Raw genomic sequence first — 21,917 nt, forward strand, 5'->3', positions numbered from 1 at the left:
AGCGAGGGATTATCAATGGCGAAAGTAAATCGTCATGTGCAATAATACCATACTTGTTTGAATCGCACGATATAATCACCGTTAAAAAGCAGTTTTTTATGTATACGAAAACGAGAATATAGTCAACATGAAAATAGATTGGTTTATATATATGATGAATGTATATGTAGCTTTGACAACATATGATAAATAATAAAAGAATGTACTATAAATGAATAATTATATGGTAAACAATATTTTGATGTTTTATAAAACATATGATTAAACAATAAATACATATATAACGATTTAAAAACATGTTCATATGATAAATTATATTATATGGTTTAAGATATAAACAAATATGAATAATAAATGGATTATCGTGTGATAAATACTGATTAATGATAAATAATAATTTATGACATATGATATATGACATATGATAAATGTATCTATAAGGTTTATTGATATAGTACGCGCTGTGATATAACAATATATACTAAATTGTATATAATAAACAATATAACGAGGTATATACGATGAATAATAACTGGTTGTCGTGGATGCTGAAAGAAACGAACGCCTTGACAATAGGAATTATAAATAATCAATCAAATAACGATAGAAAGATAATAGTAATGTGAACCAATTTTGTTTTCGTGTGCGATAAAAATCGCGAAATTAAAACGCTGCGAAAATCCACCAAACATAGGCACATTTAAACCATACTCATGTATTCTCTCGTGAAATATCGAGGTGATTTTAAGCAGGAACACATTCGAGAGAAGAGCAAAATTAGACAGATTTCTAACAAGAGTTCGTAGTCATAACGATATCAGTAATACCGCATAGTTGGTTATTTTTGGAGCGATAATTATTTTGTTATTATTTTCGCGATTTCCAAGTACATTACAATACTCGCGAAAAAATTGGCCATGGAAATTTAAAAAAAGTGAATGAATTATAGAAACCCTTCTTTCGAGATAACAAAATTTTAACACACAACACAAAAAATGCTGAAAATTGATTTCTTAGTTTTAGGTCAAATTCGCGAAAATAATAATATTTAATGAGTTTTAAGACATTAATGAGTTTTAACACAAACGTTAGTGTGGGGGTGATGAAATTTTACTATATTACAACATATATGATATTAACACACATCGTACCGGTCAACGATACACACTCTGACGTCATCATTATGAATGACGTAATGATTATGACGTTCATTCAACCCCGAGCCTGCTGGGTTGAAATACTCTTATCATACTGTACGAGACAGTACGCCTGTCTATTTGATGAAGAAATGAAGTACACATATTAGATACAGAGGTTTCAAAGCTAGAAATACGTTAACCCATCACAATATGGATGAAGTATGGCGTCATAATAGTTATCTTTGTACAACGAATTTCAAGTTATCCATTTGAAGTATGTGGGACTGCAATCAGACAACGAATTTACTCTTTGTTGGCAATGTTACTGCCTTAACAAGGTATATTCTAATGCGTCTCGTCGTATCCCGTCTTAACATTCTACATAGTTACCTACCTTGTTCGTAGGTTCACATATGACACCACAACAAATATATTATCCGCAAGGACAGATAACTGTGTAATATGCAAATAGAGAATGGGTTCAGAAAACAAATGCTTTCACGTCATTTCATTCTTAAATAAAGCATTGCGCAAGTACATTAAACGCAACTCCCGTCAATTTTTATACTAGAATGATATTGATATGATGGATCACTCAGATATTGACATCTCATGTTCGGCGGTTCGCGAGTCTCCTCAAAACATGCATGCCATGTGATCATAGGACCTACATTTATATTTGACATATGGGCATTTTATGCTTGCGACGCTGAAGTCACTTCATCCCCTTTTAATTTCACACATGGTCTACTACTTTCACCTTTTGTCTTATCTTTATCCTTTCTGCGTTTTATCCCAGGACTTTGACGTAATTTTAACAGAACGTCTTTTTCCCTCCGTATATCTCTCAAATCTTCAAAATATTTGTACTTTGGTTTGAATTCCTCCTCCTCCGTTTCAGCCCTGGTGCAACCGTATATGTAGCAGTCTGTGACCGCATCGTCCGTCATAAGGGGAGGCGCACCATCTGTTATAGAATTAGAAGAGTGTTGACAAATCATTTCACCACGTCGCCATGTCATTTAGTCTTAAGCTAGAATGACTTCCAATATTGCTTTGATGATGAAATTCTGTTAGTCGTCTGAATTACTTCAGAATTACATCAGAAATGAAAAGAATTTTCTTTAAATTATGTGCATCGAAGTAATAATCTATATCCTTCTCTTATCCCTTGGGTTTGGTATCGAATGTATAGTCTACAAATTGACAACTTTTTGTTATTAAAGCTACAAATGTGGATATTTTCACGAGTGTATTATTTCGCGGTTAATTTTTAAACAACTATCGCAGTGGTGTTGTTTATTATAGATATATACATTAATAGATTCATACGTTTAATAACACATTTCATACATTTACAAAACTAAATTTTAAAAAAAATGGGCGGGAAATTTTCGCAATCGAGCGATCTTCGCATAATATTAGCGTAAATGTCAACGTTTAGAGTATAAGTATATCAATCTGTTGAAATACACACTGATTTATCAAACATACTGTATTCCAGGAAGTAAAACCAAGAAAAGAGACTCTTATTCCAGGGCATACTTATGTAATGTAGATAAAACAATTTATGGTGAAAAAAATAATCGAAAAACCACAAATCACTAAGAACGAATAGTTTCTTGGCACAATTTCCTGCACATATGAAAATTATTCGACAGAGAAACGATGTCTACTTTCAATACATTCCTGCGTCTATATACTTCTATATGTATGAACATCATTATTAAAAAAAGTTTATGAAATAAATAAAACTTCAATATGCATAATTTTTTCAGAAAAGACACTGTGAACAAACCATTAGTGTGGATGTAATGGAATAAAATATCAATCGAATAATAATTACCTCGGGAAATCTAGCAAACAAGAAATACTTTTAACTGCGTAGTTACTCTACGGTAAGTGTTTTCACGACTACCGTCTTTTTGCTTCACAATATAGGGAAACCCACAATCGATAACTTGGACTTCAATAACGATGCCGACACGCCTTCTCTACGGTCTTAACCTGTGGCCTTAGGAACGTGTCAATTCCTTATAGTGCAGATCTAAACCTATAAAACCAATATTAAGAAATCGTCACCTTCCATGGACAACTTACATTTATACGACCATTTAGTACACTCGAAGTCATTATCTGGCACCGTTGCTATGGTAACTGGCACAGCAGCGTATAGCACCGTGTCGGCAAAACTGGCCTCAACCTACAATACAAAGAAGAAAATCAGAATATTTAAATATGGAGAGTTGGTCGCACGGAATATTGCATGAGTCACATAGGATCTTGATTTTTTTATCATTTAACCTCAACTCATCGATGATCAAACGGGTGAATGTTTTAGGTAAATTGTTATTACAGATCCGTATAGTGCTGTCTCACTGAAACGTACCGCCAGAGAAACCGAACACCATTCCCCATTGGGTTACATTGTACTGTTCCACTCTCTTTGTTACATGTATAATATTACAAAGATTCAAAACAGGAACATACTCCCCATACCATACAAGCACTTTGCCGTCCATGAATCATCCTTACCGTTAATGGGAAGTTGATTTAATCAACCTACCAAACAACAGGTCTGTAATTGTATCTAGGCAGCCACTTACTGCTACATACAATGCGTTCCTTACTCAAAATGACCTTGATGTTGCCTGAAGTTCGTTGATTATGCTAAACGTACTGTTAACAGCTATGATGATTTATTAACGACCTCTTCATATGGAATTTTCTGCATGTAATCCATGTGAATCTTGCATCTGGTATTTTGGGAGACTTCGGTATGTTCGTCTTGTGTCTCCTTGCGATAGTTAATTTTCTTGCTGAGTTTCATATAATGCTATCCTACTTAGCAATGTCGTCAAATAACACACCATATCCAATTACATTATACTATCAAAGGACAAAAACATTCGTCTCATTCTTTTAATGATACACGTTAAGGAGGAACAGAAACTGACATCATGATTATAGGCAATGGTGTGTCCCGACAAGGGACTGCACTTTAAGTTTACCTCACAATAGCGAGAGCTCATCTCGAGGCCTAAAATCAGATAGTTTCAAGTAAGATCAAGCAAAGAAAAGTAAGGTAGGGAAAAAATATTACGAATCCGAATGCAATCGACTTTCGTGATCATTACATTTTACCTGCAGCGCAGATAGTGCGAAATGGTATTCATGAAACAAACACTAATAGCTGCATGACACGTGGGTAAAAACAGGAGATGCTTATTTAACACAAAAATTGCAAATTACCTTATTTCCCTAGATGTCAACACATTATGATCGACATGTAGTACTATATATTAATCTCTCGCTACGAAATGGTCAAAATGCTTTCAGCAAAAACTGTTTTAATGCCTAAATAAGAAAATGGGTGTCTAGGGTAATAACTGATTGATACCTCTCCTTTCCTACCTAGATTTATGCGTATGATCCTTTCTGGTGATGTTCTTTGGTCAACCTACAATTAGATCTGTATGGCTTTATATCTAGTGGCAAGATGATACAGCGAATAGTTGTACGGTTTCTCCGGCACGCCTGGCATGCTATACATGTACTAATTAGCAAAATGGAGCATTATCAGCCTAGTAAAATCGCTAACCTTCAAATGTTTATTAATATTACAAAATTAATAAAATTTTGTCACCAGCCCACCGAATTGGCTAAATCATCTCGTAAACAGATATTGGAGCAGCCATTACCAAAACACGAGTCTACGAAAATACATTTTGAGCCGTAATGACAATTTGGCAATGATTTTATGACATATGCTTGTAAACAGCATCAAAATGAAATAGTGCAGTACATATTACACATCTACAATACATATGGTATACTGGTTATATTAAGGAACTGAAGGAAGTCTGTCTTGTATAATAATTTTAAATTTTGTATATTGAAATTAGTTAATTGTTGACTTCATAATTGGGTATCAAATTTAGAACTATTTTGTCTTTTATAAAAGTATCTAGTATTTCTTTTTGATATTAATTTATCATCAGTACATTTAAATAAATCATGGAACTCATCTCCAATTTCGTTTCATTTACACATGCTACAAATTCGATGTTCTCTCGGTATATTACTTCATATGCCACATTCAATGGGTAGTTTAACATTACATGGTCTAAATAAACAATAGGCCTTCCCTAGACATGTACGATGTAGAGGGATAGCTACCAATGAAAGAATCTTTGCACAACTTCTGTTGTTGATAGACGTCATATTCCTCCTCAAACCAAGGAGATTCAACCATCATCGGAATCCCCCTTTGATTGTCACATTTTCTCTCAACATCAATTGGAACATTTGTCGATAGTATTGCGATTGCGTCGTAGCATAACAAGCTTATTTTACTCGCAGATTGTGATAACGCCGCTAAACATTTCATTTGTCTTTATTTTTCATCCGTTTATCAAACATTGTTTGCTAATATGTGAATAAATAGTTTGTCATCTTTTTCTTTAATTTTCTATCTTAAATGACGCAAATACAAATACGCGTATCTTGTTTTGCTTAAAATAAAAACAAAACTTTCAAAACTAGATCAAATCTGATAGACGTCAACTCGAAAGACATTTGAATTATTATTCTAAAAAGGTATACGAAGAATCACAAATGTTATTCCAAAAATATAATGCATGACTTAGCCATTATTAACAAAGCTCATAATTATTTTGATTGACTAAATTTTGAAAATGAGAACGTAGTGTGTACATATCAAATCTGTCAATGACTAACCGACAGAAAAAAAATATACAAACCATTTTCTTTTATCAGGTGTTCACACGAGTTTAAGTAGGGCACTACGCTTTGGCAGTAATCAACGTCCCTATTGTAAAGTCGCGGACTTGGACTGGGTCGATCATCGATGACCAGATAGCTCAGCGGTAGAGCATTTGGTTAGTTTTTGAGGACTCGGATTCGAATCCCGGTCTGGCCGCTACATTTTCTCCACTATGTAATATCGCCATGAACAAATACAAGACTCGTAGGATTACATGACTTCAATATTATTGGTGCGCACAAACTCTAAAGGCAAAATTATTCAATGATGACAGTAGGATTGCAAATAAACAGTCCATCCGGTCATCACGTCAAAGTTTGTCACGGTCAGCTTCGAAATGCACTTTTTAGCGTCACGTGCACAAAGTCTCAGAATTTCTTTTCTAGATGAATTATTTGGCGAAGCTGAAAGGCGCTCACAACTAATCAGAGAATAGTTGTCGTGTTAAAAGGTTATGTTGCAGTGTGAAACCACACTGCAATCTCACGATGAAATGATGTTCAGGTGTCAGCTTTTCCAATGAGCTCAGAGTCTGAAACTGTGAGATCTAATCAGACAATGTTTGGATTGTTAACTACAAGTGAACGACAAACATCACAAGACGTAATCAGTCTGTACGGTTAACCAAAAATCACTCTATTACCGCCATTTTAATGCTCTTTAACAAGTATTATACGTTTTTGTCAGCAATTAATTACAGGTACGGAAGGGAATAAATTCCCAAATAATCTTGAGCATGCAAGCACGTCTTTTTGTAATTGATGATAGTTGAGAGATGATGTAAAAGTGCAACTACCTCTGCAGGACTTACCGCCACGCAGTACCGCAAATCGAGCACCTTACACATGTGTAGCCTGGATGGACATAGTGACGGAACACGGAGTGGGTAATCCCGCCAGTGTCGGTGCTGGCCTGGCCTCAAACTGTCACACACTTTAAGGTCCTTGAGGAGCATGGTCCGCGTGTGTACTCCCCCGTATGATATTATCTGAAAGGTGGAATCAATACATAATGCAATACTGGGATGATCTTATTACTTCTTTGATAAAATTCCTTTTCATTATCATATCAGACATGCAAATGTTATTGACGAATTGGGTTAATAACGTTATCATAAACTTTGTGCAAAATAACACAGACAAGATTGACTAATCACATATACCTGAGCGAGTGAAACTGAAGAAAATCCGATGTTCCGGTTCCAAAAAACAGTGTTTTATTTTCGATCAATTCATAACAGAAGTATTTTATATATAATGATGTAATTTAATTATCATACTTTTAATCACTTACACATTTTACGTGCTAGAACCCTGCATTTTTTATTTTTAGAACTGATAATTGTTATGATATACGCGGGTGAATATAGGTAATTACTAAACTAATAACCCTCCTTTTCGGCAAGGCTGACTTAACGTTTGTGGTGGCGAAAAAAATATTTATAAACGGTTTCTGTAGTTATTTTTACATAGAAATAGCACACAATTATTTTTTTTAAATCCCAATAAAATGGAGAAGGACAAAAAAAGATATCTTTCTTTGGCAAAATTCTCTATAGAATGAAACAAGCACACAATCAACAAGCAAATTGGTTTCACATCTGTACCGATATAGATCACAATATGGAATTGAAAATTGGTACACCAACAGCAAATGGGTTTGAAGATGTCTGTCAGATGATAAACGTTGTCTTATGATAACAATGGTTGTTGCGATATTTTCAAACAATTCAATCAACAGAATAAATGAAATCAATTACACTCGATCCCACTATTGTTGACATCAAGTCTTCTATTGTGGCCCACTTATAGAAAAGGATATGATTAGTTCGAGGGATCCCAAAATGTATCAGTACCTCGGATGTACTTAGAATTTTTTTTATCAAAATTAAATTTTGAATGACTCATTCAAAACGGCAACAAAAACAACCTCGCACTGGTTAACGTAGCCCGTGTTTTGGTCTGATCTATATGGTTTTTGATTCCCATAGATGTAATGTAAAATGTAAAACCTATCACAAACAATGACGCAAAAACGGCTATACACAGCTTGGTACAATGACATTAATGAACTAGCCTGTCGTGCCGAAGGGTCAATCGAGATATTGTTATCACGATCAAACCGCGTCATGTTTCTCGGGAATGCATGTACCTGTATTGATACCATTCCCGCTAACATCCCTCTTTAGGCTATTGTTACAGCCATATTAGCGATCGCATACAAAGATGAAGCTTCAGAATCTTGCTCATTGAATACTCGGCGGCAGTTGACATTATTGATTGTACACCCACATATTTTAACACTAGAGCATGTGTATGCTTCAAAACACCGTCTATCTCTATCGAGGGAACAGGAGGCTTGTGGGTGGATCGAGAAACGATAAATGAACCAGAATGGGAATTGTGATAGGCGGAAAGGAAGAAAAAATGATACGATTGACGAAATGAATGCACATACGAAATTATACTAATTAGGTAACGCAATTATCGGAAGAAGGGGTAAAAGAACGGTTTAGATGTGGTAGACAAATCTGTTTGCAAGGATTTGGATGGAGAAACAGTAAACGAAAACGAGATAATGATCGCTTCATGAGAGAGAAAATGAACGAACAAGGAAGAACACGAAGTGAAAACTGACACGGGGGTAATATATAGTTCAAGCAATTATCGAAAGAGAGATTCAATGTAAAGTCTTTCTGTGTAAATAAAAATACATCATAGCAACAAAGTTCTTACAAAATAGTGTTAATGTATTAACGCTAATCAGTGTAAGACAATGACTCATTATGTTAGTAATAAATGCCATCATCTTAATAAAATGAGAAGACTTATGCGATATAGAAATACTTATTAACCATCTCATTTAGTGGAGTCAACACACTTGTTTAAAGTAAAGATTGAAATAGCAACCACTTATAAAGAATTGATTATTTATGTGGGAAATGACGTGTTATTACAAAAAAAGACAGCTCGATCACCTGTTTGAGGTAGAGGCTTTTGACTTCACACCCCGATAAGACTCTCACGCGTTTGAGTATGACGCTGACGTCACGCTTGCACAAGACACTCACGTGTTTGAGGTATAGATTGACGTCACACTCTTACAAGACACTCACGTGTTTGAGATAGAGGGTGACGTCACACTCGTTCAAGACACTCACGTGTTTGAGTTAGAGATTGACGTCACACTCTTACAAGACACTCACGTGTTTGAGGTAGAGGTTGACGTCACACTCGTACAAGGCACTCACGTGTTTGAGGTAGAGATTGACGACACAACCGCACTAGATACTTACCTGTTTGAGTTGGAGGCTGACGGCGCCCGACTTGCGGATGGACAGATTGTGTACAGTGATTTCCGCCCTGAGGATTTCCCCAGGTACGTAGGCACGTTTAGGTAACGAGATTGAACAAGACACCCGTCCAGGCCGACAACAGAACGTATGGACTGAGCGCTCCGAGTGGTCCTCTAGCGGATGTTGTGTCTGTAGATGAATAAACCCCCGGATAAGTAATATGTGGAAGACGATTTACCTGGTACAAGTGGGACATGGAGAAACTACAATGGTAATACGAAAATGTCAATAAACAAATTCGACTTCGAGGAGACCAAATGGAACAAAATCTTTAACGAATCAGGAAAACAAGTAAGCAAAGGAACCAATTAAAGTATAGTAAATCCGGGTTGTATTGAAATCCTCAAGGTATTGTTAAACTCTTCAAATAACCATGTCCCATTACAACCAAATTGATATTCAAGGCATGTGGGCATGGGCTTTACCGTACTTTTACGAAAAAGTACTTCATTATATCCTAGTTGAAATTAAGGAGGTTCTATTGTAGTTTCTGCTATTGATCGAGACCAAGATTAAATTGTGATTTGTTTTCTATTGATTATCCTCAATACTTCAGGGTTTATTATCACTGACATATTATCCATCCCGGACTATCTCATGTCACTTGATCGGAACTACTTGAAGGTAATACCAGGGTAATCGCTGTAAACAATAAGATTGTAAGAGAAACAACCTTACCGAGTTGGAAGATATGTCACAAGGTTCCTTTTTGGGATCGTAGTCCCGCAGAACGTTGATGATACGCTGCGTCGATATACACTCCCCATTATACCGGATTATGATGCCTTGGACGTTATAACGCACGTGAGCATCCGGGCCCTCAAAGGAACACGGCACGCCCTCTGGTACCTTGTATTGGAACGGAAACATGTGGCGCCCTCTTTGTAGCACTTCTCGGCCTTCCCATCGGCTTTGAGCATTAACTGAAAAAGGACATCCGTGTTTTAAAGACTGACTTGTTGATTAAAACCATTTCAGTGTTTTTGCCTTTTAATGCTTTACATGTTTAATACATTATAGAACTTGCAGTCTCCTTACAGTTTTGAACGGTAATTAATCAGCTTGAAACATAATAAATCATTTTGACTTTGAAAGTAATTCTGATGACAAAATTACCGGTCGTTCCCAATTTTAACTTAACAATATTATTCTGATTCCTAGAGGTAGGCGGATCAGAAACTACTATATATTTAGACTATGGAGTATTAAGGCCAGAGAACAAAACCCAAAGCCCATCTCACAGAAACGAGAGATCAACTCAAAATCAGAAAGATGACGATGTTAAAAGGACTATTTATTTCGTTAAGAAGAAAAGAAAATCTAAGATCCCATATTTAGTCGCCTTGTATGGAAGCAGCAGGTGCAATACTGATGTATATACTCTTGTAGTATAAAAATGCATTAAATGATGCTCTTTGTAAATCACAATTGCTTGCCGGATGTTACTAAATTATACTCGCACAGAATCGAGACAACAAATGATCTATTAGAGTGTAAAAACACATGTAATGCAATTTCTTTACTACTTCAACAACTAATAATGTTTTTAACAGGGCCATTATCATACATCACTTGTTGATCGAACGCACCCATAACTACAAAGCACTTCCGGTTGAGTAGTTTTACTATTGTTCTTTACATAATAGATGCCATAGATTGATTGATGGTAGAGTGGACACATGGTTTACGTATAATTATTTATAAAGACTCCCACGAAAATGTCACCATCATGCAATTATCATGATACCGATGAAACGTTTTCAAAAAATTTATAGAATCGAACATATATGCATTGATACTGTAAAAAAAAATCACATGTACCACAATAAGCGATTTTGTTTCAAAAGAAATACAATAATAATTTAAAACTTAACTGAAATACATGACATCGATGTGAAGTTTCCACAATCTTTATAAAATTTACGGGCATATATCGAGGACAGAGATGCAGTGATTTACAGATTAGTATTAAAACTCAATTTAATAATGAACTACACTGCAATGCAATATAGTCGGAAATAAAACAAAACAGAAAAAAATACAGATGTGTACGCTGGGGTTTGTACTGCGTTGTTACAATGTAGCATGAAACAGAGTCGGGGACAACGGGTTATTGATTTCTTCGTTATATGACTCGATTGATGAGGCAAAAACACGGTTAAGGTACAGTGTAACAGAAGAATCATCAGAAATTATATACAACACGATTACTAGGTACCTCTACTACAGCTACCAACCACAAATCTCGTATCTCCTTATGTAAACCAAACTTCTGTCGCGGCTGTAGAATTTCGCAATTTCCATTAAGAAACATGTTGGGTGAGATTAACATTGGCGGAGTACATTCAATGACATTAAAATTTTCCGTCAATGTGAGTTACATATATCTATTCTCGGTAATTCAGTTCGCGAATTCTATTTCATTGTGAAATTCTTGGAAGTAATTTAGATTATTTTAGAAGATATCAACAATTGTAAACATGAGAATCTATCATTTTGATGCACATTTACCTCATTTTGATTTGATTTGTTTTTGGATTTTGTGTCTTGATTTTTTATTTATTTATTTATTTATTTTTCAAATTGTCATTGAACAAACTTGCAAGGTTTGGGTTTGAAATTTAAATAAATAGCTTTTCGTTGGTTAATTGGTTGTTTTATTCACGTCCTATTAACAGCCAATGCTATTCAAAGAAGACCTCCTCAGGATGCAATGTGCTTTTGTGAAGTTTTATTTCGTCTGCGACATACTCATGTTGCATCTCTTTATAGTTCTATCTTGCTGAAGCATACCGCCAGAGAAACATTAAAGATTTTCTTTCATTTATTTTATTTCAAATAGACTTAGGGACCACACGTTGATAATGGGCATCATGGTAGTGTCATATAAAGAGTCTATACAATCAAAAAAAAAAGAAAAAGAAAAAAAAAAGAAAAAAAACATGTTGGAAATACTTGCATTAAATCATTTTCCTAAATCAAGTTTTGTCATTTGGTATTTTACAAAAAAAATGAAAAAAATAATTCTAAGAATAGATCTTGTTGAGGGAAAGAGAACCCTTGTTATCTCTTCTATCTGAATATAAAGAGCATTTGACATTCTTTGAAAGATCACGTTCTGCAGCAATATCGATCGCATTTTTTATTGGAATAGTCAATATATGCATGACTCGTGTAAATGTCTATACGGGGGCGGTTTAAGGACATTAACCACAATACGAACATCTATATTTGTGTTTGTTCACTGTACTAGAATGTACTGAACTGTCTTGGTTGCCAGGGTCAGACAAGTGTACCAGCAGTTATATTACAAGCATCTGTAATTGTTTTATTGGACCATGAAGCTTAAGCAGACGTCTGCCTCACGAACGTCCCGATCTACAGCCTAATCATTCCATTGTTGTTTAAATATGTAGTAGTTGTTTTTATGAGGTCCCGAGTAGGCCATAACAAATAATCCGTTGTCGAGTCTGGCATAATGGTGAAAGCATCAAAGCATCACTACTTCAAAACAATTTGATTAAGAACAGATTTAATATAATGGTGTTTACGCTAAAGAATTGCAATGAGTGTTTTCAGTCAAGTAATATTTTGTTTTACCTTTTCCCCAGAGACAGAATCTGTCGTCAAAGTAGATTTCCTCCTTTTCATGTTCTATGTCCGTTCGATGGGTACCACTCTGGACTGTCTCACTCCACTTCGCACGTGCGGCACCACGGAAACGGACCTCCACGCCTAGCAACAGAAAAAACGAAACATTTGTTAAGACGCGCGCATCACATGGACAGAAGACTACATGTACATTGAAACGCTAATAACTTGGTCAGAGGTCCTCTCTATGAAAAATATCATTATTGATGGTTTAATGCTGATAGGGCAAATTTTAAAACATTCAACTGAAATTTAAAAAAATATCAATCAGTAAAAAAATTTACAACAAAAATATAAAAACAAATAAGGAGCCGCGAAGCGTGGCATTATCCCTCGCGCCCCGCAGTTGCTATAAAACCCCAAATACATCAAGGTCAAAGTTACAATTATCCAAGTATAACTTTATATGTATGCAAGCTTTGTAAAACTGAAAAAATAACAGCAGGTAAGAAAAAGAAACTGTAATTTGGTATTTTTGACTGAGTGTCCAGATTACAGAAAAAAAACTCCAAACACTTTGAAGATCTGCAACAGCACAAGGCACAACTAGGGCACTTGTCTGATGTATACAGAAAGTTTTAAAGAGCTGCGTTGAACGATTTTTGAGTTATTACCCGGAAAAGAATCTCGGACGGACGGACGGACGGACGGAGCCCAATTTAATATCCCCCGCAAACGTGATCTGCGGGGAATAAAAATTATCTTATATTCGGTATAAGGTACGTAGCCATAACTTTGGAAATGGAGACGTTTTGTATATACATATTGAAATATGAAATATGTTTTCAATTACTAAATGACAGATACCAAGATGTGACATTGTTAAACTGACAGTTCATATCTACATTAATTAGGTAATAACTGTAGAAATAAATAAATAATTGATGGCAGATTGGTGCACAACAATCAGATTAGTGAATCAGTCTTACATATAACTATGTACCCGTCTTAAAAGTCGAAAATATTCTGTCTACAAGGTTAGGATCCGCCTTGTCCCATATTTCCTATTTGAAGTAATTCATATCCTAAAGAAATATGTTTGCAGGGATCCGTTGTTAACCGGAACATACATTCGATATTACTTATATGACACATATTTACCAGTCATACTGTTATGAACCGTCTGCTTTAGCTAATGTCACAGTATACTGAAATAAGTTTATCCAGAAGCAATACGTTTTGATAAACAGCCATCGCAAGCGATTCGAAATGTTTGTAAATTCTGGAACAATTTCTGTAAAACACTTTACCAATAGCAACTTACAGTAAATCTGAACGAAACCACTATTCTAATGTCGTCATGGTGATAACGCAAAGTACGTAGGGGTAAAACTACTCTCGAGATGTCGTGAAGACCATGCTAGTATACATCTGGGACAACAAACGGAAAAATATAAATACTTTCTTTATATAACTTTCTACCTTCTCGCTTGAACATAAGGTTACATTCTGTTAAAAAACATCTCGCGGTCTAACTTAGACTTGGCAGTTCACCTAAGGATATGTCTGATTTAAATGAACAATATCCATATTATACATATGTAGTACGAACGTCTTATATATTTATTAAGAAAGAAAATCCGTCATTGCATGCCACCAAAAAGTCTATAATGTTTTAGAATTCCTATTAAGTCCATACATTAATGCATTATCAACATATTTCAAATTATATCTTAAGCTATTATCATAGTAATCTGAAAAAAAAAAAAAACCTAAACATAGATTTTAGAATCCATGTCACCATGGATTCGTAAGTATTAAAAGTGGCAGTAACTAAATAATATGATTTGTACATGAATATTCTATTTTTTGATAGCAACATTCACGCTTGCATTTTACAATGTTAATTACATCTTTCACGTGATTCGATAAATGCGATATAAAGTTTCTAATATCACGAATAATGCAGCATTTGCCACTGGCACATGTAAATATTAATATCAAAAAGTGTATTCTAAACAGTAATTTTGTTGACTTACTGGAATAGTCTAAGAATAAAACTATATCTGTAAGCAAATGGCTCACTTATACGTCACTGTTACCCCTTATATCAGACACGAGCACATGTAAAACCAAAAAATACATGTTTGGTTTGGTTAAACAGTCCGGGTCATTCAAGGACGGCCCCCGTATACTAGGTGTCTAGGTCCGATGTGCGTGTTTAAAGAATAACAAAAAGATAGATCCTAAATTAGTCGCCTTTTACGATCATGCAATAGGGGCAGCAGGTATAATTCTAACGCGTGATCTGCAGGACAATGGTCACCTCTGTCTGAGTTGGTCGATTGAAAGTTTGCATGTTTAGGTATGCTGTGATATATTCGTGGTATTTCTCTTTATTTGATTCAATTTACGTCCTAATAACAGTCATGGTCATGTAAGGACGGCCTCCCATGTATGCTGTTTGTTGCGTGTATGTAGTGCGTGTTTTGGGAGACTGTAGTTAATCAATGTTGTGTCTTCTTGTATAGTACAACTCTTGACCTTTTTATAGTGCTATATCAATTAAGCATGCTGCAGAAGACACAAAGCAACACGTCCCACCCTATCACATTAGACTAACAACGGGCGAACCAGTCGTCCTACTCCCTGTATCCTGAGCGCTAAACAGGAGCAGAAACTACCACTTTTATAGACTATAGTGTGTCTCGACCAGGGGAAAGACCCCAGTGTCCTACCTCACGAGGCGAGTGCTCAAGAGAAGGCCAAAAGTGAGGCGGTGTCAAGGGAGACTCTTGGAAGAACATAGCCAGTTAGGAAGAAAAGAAAAGATCCTAATTTAGTCGTCTGCTATGATCACCCAATAGGGGCCGCAGGTATGATTTTCTTGCCCTACCTACAGGGCACAGTGTCTTTTTAAAATGATACCATCTCGCCGAAAGGACAACAGTTCCACTATACAAGAAGACACAACATACAGCAGTCTCCCAAAACACGCACCTCGCACTTCACACACGTTACACACTGCATACATGGGATGCCGTCTTTACATGACCATGGCTGTTGATAGGACGTTAAAATAATCAAACAAATAAACAAATAATGCTACATTGCAAGCAATGTACCTTGTATAAATGATACATTGTAAATGATGTACCTTTTATCATGCTACATTTGAACTGGTGTACCTTCTATAATGCTAAATTATAACTAATATACCTTTAATAATGCTACATTGTAATTGAAGTAACTTGTATAATACTACATTGTAACTGATATACCTTTTATAATGACATATGATAGCGGCTACAAATCACAGCGTCAGCTGTGGTTTCCGAACAGATCAAATGACGTCACGAATTGTAGCTTTTACAACATTATTGATTTGGTAGTCTCATCACCGTGTGCTATTTATCTCTCCAACAATAAATATACGCAGATTGATCTGATCATTTCACCTACCACCATATCACCTAATAAACTATCACTCGTCACTGTGGACCATTGTACCATTCGATGGTTAAGTTCGTAAGATTTACCTTGACCACGTATTTAACGAAACGTTAGCATCCACGAATATAAACAGCAACTATAAAGTATGTAACAGATTAGATTTGCTGTTTGAAGCAGCCACATCAACACGTCACATACACTGAGGGCCAATTGCTCAAAATCCATTGTATAGATTATATTAAAGACCCTTATAACGTCTCCAACGCAAACATTAAACGTTTATTAATAACAATTATAATATTAGAGCATCTGTATGTATGGCCTAAAATGATATTTCAACGCCAACAAATACTAGATTCACTTTGTAACTTTATATGATAAAACTTCAACTTTTATATTTTTTTAAATCTTCCTATTGGACTATCGTCCGATCACAAGGTAGAATGTAGCAACGACTCATGCTCCCAAACGAATAAATATACCTATCCAATGTCAGAGCAAACCCTGCAGTAAACACATCACAAAATGCAGCGGTGATTCATTATTCATTAATGGAGATTCATTATCCTTAATGTGACCGGGTGGGTGTGTTGCTTGGTGTCTTCGGTGGCATGATTCAGTGATATCGTACTGTAAAAAGGGTTAGAGTTACACTACATAAGAAGACACAACACGAATATACCGCAGTCTCCTAAAACCCGCACCTCGCACTACATACACGCAACACACCGCATACATGGGAAGCCGTCCTTACATCACCATGGCTGTTAATAGGACTTTGATTAATCAAACAAACAGCATTACCCTTTCACCAACTGATTCCAGATCCATGGACATCTGGTTAAACAATGGATTCAGCCATTATTACAATGGAAAAGGAATGCTCACATTTGATGCAAAAAGGCATTATTATTCCTCGGATTAATGCCTTTATTTCGAGGAAAGATCCCGTTTTATGACTAGATAAGGATGACCAATTTGCTATTTCAGATTCTGCAATGCTAGCTCTCGGTACTTACAACGATGTGATTTGAAACCCAAGCAAATATATTTTATTTCAAGAGCTCCAAGCACGGTGTCAGATCTACTACAGCATCATGTGTAAGGTTATTAAGGAGTACATTGCCGACAATGCGTCGGACATGATGGTCCTTGTAACGACCTCGGCTCAGCTTCCTAATGTGATCACGTTGAGCAGTCGTGGATTAAAGGGATCTGGCCATCTGGAGTAGTTGATTGGTGGGTTTTGCATAACGTCCAAGAGCTGGAGCAATATAAGTACCCATCTCGTGTATGGGATGAGTTGCATGTGTGAAGTCATAAGAAAGTGTGTCTTTGAAAAGACTGCAGTATGTCCATGATGTGGCTCTTTGTGATAGTTGTGTAACTTTTGCCCTTTTTATAGTGCAATCTCGTTGAAGCATGCTGTCAGAGATACCAAAACAGCACACCCCACCCGGTCACATTATACTGTCAACTAACTTGTCAGTTATCCCACTCATTTCTACTGAGAGAGAAATCAGACTTTCTTTTCGTGGGCGAACGCTCAACCAGAAGCCAAAAGTAAAGCGATTTCCAATTTGATTAAAATCATTACTTGATCACCATGCTGTTCCGTAAACTACTCTCAGTTGAAGTAATCAAGTAGCTTACCGAAATGCATAGGGATAAAATGTACATCCAAGGATACCATTTCAATCAGTCAAAGTGGTGCTGGGAAGAAGGAAGGCAGTCAGGAAAAAGAAAGAAAAGTTAAGATTCCAAATTGTGTTGCCTTTTACGATCATGCAATGGGACATCAAGTAACCTTAACGTTATATATGTACGGTAGATTTGTTGTTGACAGTCATGTCGGTATAAAATAGATAGAATTCATTATAACAATGGTCAGCCCGTGTAAGCAAGACTTTGGATCGCCATGAATCTTTACAGATACACATAATATTAGATAGCAATCGTTGCTTCTGCTTCTGCCTAATGTGCCACATATTGGGAGTTGGATGACTGGTTTGTCTGTTTTAGTTAATGCCGGCTGTGTAGTATCTTGCTTTGAGTATGCCTCGGTGAGATACCACTGCAAATTTGTAGAAATTCATGATATCACAAGGAGACACAACATAAATATATCGCTATCTTTCAAAACAATATTCACCACACGCAACACATAGGATACAGAGAAGTCCGTCCTTAAATGACCACCAAACATCACCAAACATCACAAAACATCACCAAATCACCAAAACTCTCCAAACATCACAAAACATCACAAAACATCACAAAACATCACCAAACATAACCAAACATCACAAAACATCACCAAACATCACCAAACATCACAAAACATCACCAAACATCACCAAACATCACCAAACATCTCCAAACATCACTAAACATCACAAAACATCATCAAACATCATCAAACATCACCAAACATCTCAAAACATCATCAAACATCACCAAATCACCAAACATCTGTACATTAACGTTTCTCTTGACGCCGATTTACTTTTGACTATGAGGAATGTGTTGGGTTCTATCTCCAGGCTGAGGCACATTATTGCGTATCAATAGATTCCGGTGAGACTTCCCTTGTCTTTGGCATTGTGCTTCAGTGAAACAGCACTATAGAATGGCCAAATATTCCACTATAAAGAAGTGACAGGGACACAACAATGCTACACATCGTATTCAAAATCTGAGCTTTTAATTCGACGGCAAACAAATACCAATAACAATAAATTACAATAATGCTTCACAGCTTGTCAACCTTAATCGTAGTCGTACATTAAATGTATGTGTGTATGACTCATACAAAAAAAAGAAAACAACTTATAACCAATTCTAAAAGAAAAAAAATCTTAATGAAGTAGTCAGCTGTAAATTTTATATTACATAAATAATTGTCGTTATTACTCTGTATCTGGATGTAATGTTGTGTTGATTACATATATGTCATGAAAATAATTATCAATATTATTTACAAATTATTATAAATAATAGAACAAACAAGTCTGATACACAGGACTTGAGTTTCCTTTCCTACAAGTGGTATTCGACAGACGTGGTTTATTGTATTCTGGTTGATGAAACAATGTTTGATTTGCTATCTGTCTGTCTACTGGCCCGGATTCCTCGCCATTGATAAACGTCATTCTACAGTGGGAAATCCCTCTGTAAGCATCCATAGGCTTAGTGCTCTCGTTTATTGACCGTTTCAGCTTCACTATAATGACACGCTGTCAATACCTTGATCAATTACGAGTGTGGAGGTGAGAAAATGACCAAAGCTTGGGCCGACAATGAGGTTATCAGGGAGATACATCAGCGCGCGCAGCTTAAAATTTCTGTTACCACTTCCGCTTTTTACACGGCAGTCTGTGTAGCGTTAATTATCCTCTTTTAAATCAATGAAATGGAATCATGGATAACACTGAATTTCGACTATGTAATCACAGACACTGAATGCCTGAGGATGGCTTTCGGGTGATGGTTTTTACATGGGCGGCTGACGTGAACTATGTGAAGTGAATACATACGAGCGATCCCATCTGTTTCGTTTAATTTGTAGATTTTCATACTTAGTTCAGTAGATACGTGCTACCCAGCATACCCTAGCGTATTAGGGACCACGTATGTCTTCACATGTACGAACAAAATGCATCCCGGTCAACCCATTTTATTCTAACCTTAAAACATGACCACCCACTTGTAATCGTCTGGCCCTGTTCACATTCGTACATATGAATACCACGTGTACCGGTGAATCCTCAAGCTACGCCCACGTGTATCCATGTCTCATAATATATTACCCACACCTATAAAATTAAATTCCCGCTAGCCATCTTCTTGCCAACGTCCAACTATCACCCCCACCCCTTACCCCCGGTCTGATCCGTGTCCCACCGCCGGCACCAAATTCCCCATCAATAACCACACATCACACTGACACAGGTGCCGCACACCTCCAGTGGTAGCATTTGTCGATAAAACCGTTGGTTGTCACATGACGAGTATACATTTTATAACCAGTATTAAATTACAAACGCTTTCCCTGTATATATTGTCTAACATGTAATGTAAAATATTGATCGACCACCAGATTGTATATTACATCCGCATATATTGTGTCATTCAATTTTTAACAGATTTTTCACACAAAACACTCCATGTATAATGAATACATTATATATGTGTATATATGTGTGTAATTGATACCGAAACAGTCTCGGATACACTACCAAATAGCGTTAGACAGTTACATTGCTTATATTTACCTGCTATAATGACAGGAAGGCCAATGTGAAGCACCAGAGAACCCTTGACCCTCTGTCCCGAGATATACACCTGATTGTCTCCTTCTAGATGCAGATCTATGGAGGTAACAGCCATAATTGTCAAGGTTCATGTATTTAGGTTCTCAAACATATTTCGTCTCCACGAAAAGCACACACAAGGCACAACACAAGCACCGAGCAGAAGGAAACACCCTTCCGCATCACCCTCGTTACTGGTCACCATAGAAACGTGAAATTACAATGACAGGATGGCAGCCTGTTTTTGTTCGCATCCACAAATCATCAAAGGCACAATAAATATTTCCAATATCGAAAGCAAATTTTCGTTTTCGTTGTGTTGCGGCTTATAACCATTACTGGAATGGCTGCCTGCTTGAACACACTACTAGCCGAGAGCTCTGGATCAATAGGACCGTGTTTCCTCTTCGTACCCGCTGTATCTGTTGCAAGGAGTCTCAGTAACTGGCAGGCATACTTCCATTTTTACCACCCAGTCTGTCTACATAGATTTAATTGCATCCATCTTACCTTTGTCTGACAACAAAGCGAATGATGTCACTTGGTGTCGTTACGAGCAGAGACGAGGGAACAGAATCAGAGATAGAGCCTACGTTGTCATTCCATATCTGTGCCTGATGGCAATCGCCCAGACCCGCGAGAGGAGCGAGTAAATAAAAGTATCGCCATTGGGGAGATACTGCGGTGTTAAAACCCAATGATGTAGACTGACAAATGCATTAACCACAAGGACATGAACATCTGTAAATGTATTTATAGGATTCAATTTAAAGTAATGCTGAATTCGTGAAATTTAATCTGAGAAAGGACAATAGGATTTTAAGAATTCCTGTTTCCAAGACAATATCGAGTGTGAGAATGCTGTGGTCAAAGCCTTCACTCAAAGTTATCGTAGACAATCATAATCAATATTTAATTGTGTTCAATTTAAGCAATGCAATTCAATCTGCATCAGTAGATATTGAATTTTAAGAAACACTGCTTACAATACAATATCAAGTGTGATTTAACCTGAAATTCAATATACACTGTTTGCAAGAATGTTTTTTCTTCTTGAATTACCAATTAAATTAATGATGATTTTATTAAATTTAATCTGAATTCTAAGAAACGATATCTGGTTTGCCAAACGTGAGGTCATGTTTTCGCTCACTTTCTGTGTTTTAAACAACGATTAATATTTACCTGCTTCAACAAAATATTCAAGCATTTTTTCATGTGATAATATTGCATCAGCAAAATAAATGAAGATGATTGCAGAAAATAAACGTTAACGTAAA

The 21,917-nt window shown here is 36.3% G+C and overlaps 1 protein-coding gene across 1 annotated transcript; it reads right to left on the reverse strand.

The window, feature by feature from the left end:
- Positions 1 to 369: 369 nt before the first annotated feature.
- LOC138333619 (arrestin domain-containing protein 2-like) lies at positions 370 to 21,304 on the reverse strand. The gene is made up of 7 exons (XM_069282101.1): positions 20,599 to 21,304; positions 12,881 to 13,015; positions 9,959 to 10,203; positions 9,221 to 9,409; positions 6,737 to 6,913; positions 3,240 to 3,342; positions 370 to 2,106 (listed from the first exon to the last, which is right to left on the reverse strand). Exons 1-7 carry the CDS (start codon positions 20,711 to 20,713, stop codon positions 1,835 to 1,837), a joined length of 1,236 nt encoding a protein of 411 aa, XP_069138202.1. The 5' UTR covers positions 20,714 to 21,304; the 3' UTR covers positions 370 to 1,834.
- Between the last annotated feature and the right edge of the window lie 613 nt (positions 21,305 to 21,917).

This window comes from Argopecten irradians, chromosome 10 (genome assembly GCF_041381155.1).
Source record: "Argopecten irradians isolate NY chromosome 10, Ai_NY, whole genome shotgun sequence".
Taxonomy (NCBI): Eukaryota; Metazoa; Mollusca; class Bivalvia; order Pectinida; family Pectinidae; genus Argopecten; species Argopecten irradians.

Excerpts from the sequence above, each read along its gene's own strand:
- LOC138333619 (XM_069282101.1), bottom strand. The coding sequence starts at position 20,713 with ATGGCTGTTACCTCCATAGATCTGCATCTAGAAGGAGACAATCAGGTG. Across the intron at positions 9,410-9,958 it reads GTGACATATCTTCCAACTCG|ACACAACATCCGCTAGAGGA; the intron begins GTAAGGTTGTTT and ends ATTCATCTACAG. Across the intron at positions 2,107-3,239 it reads TACTAAATGGTCGTATAAAT|ATGGTGCGCCTCCCCTTATG; the intron begins GTAAGTTGTCCA and ends ATTCTATAACAG.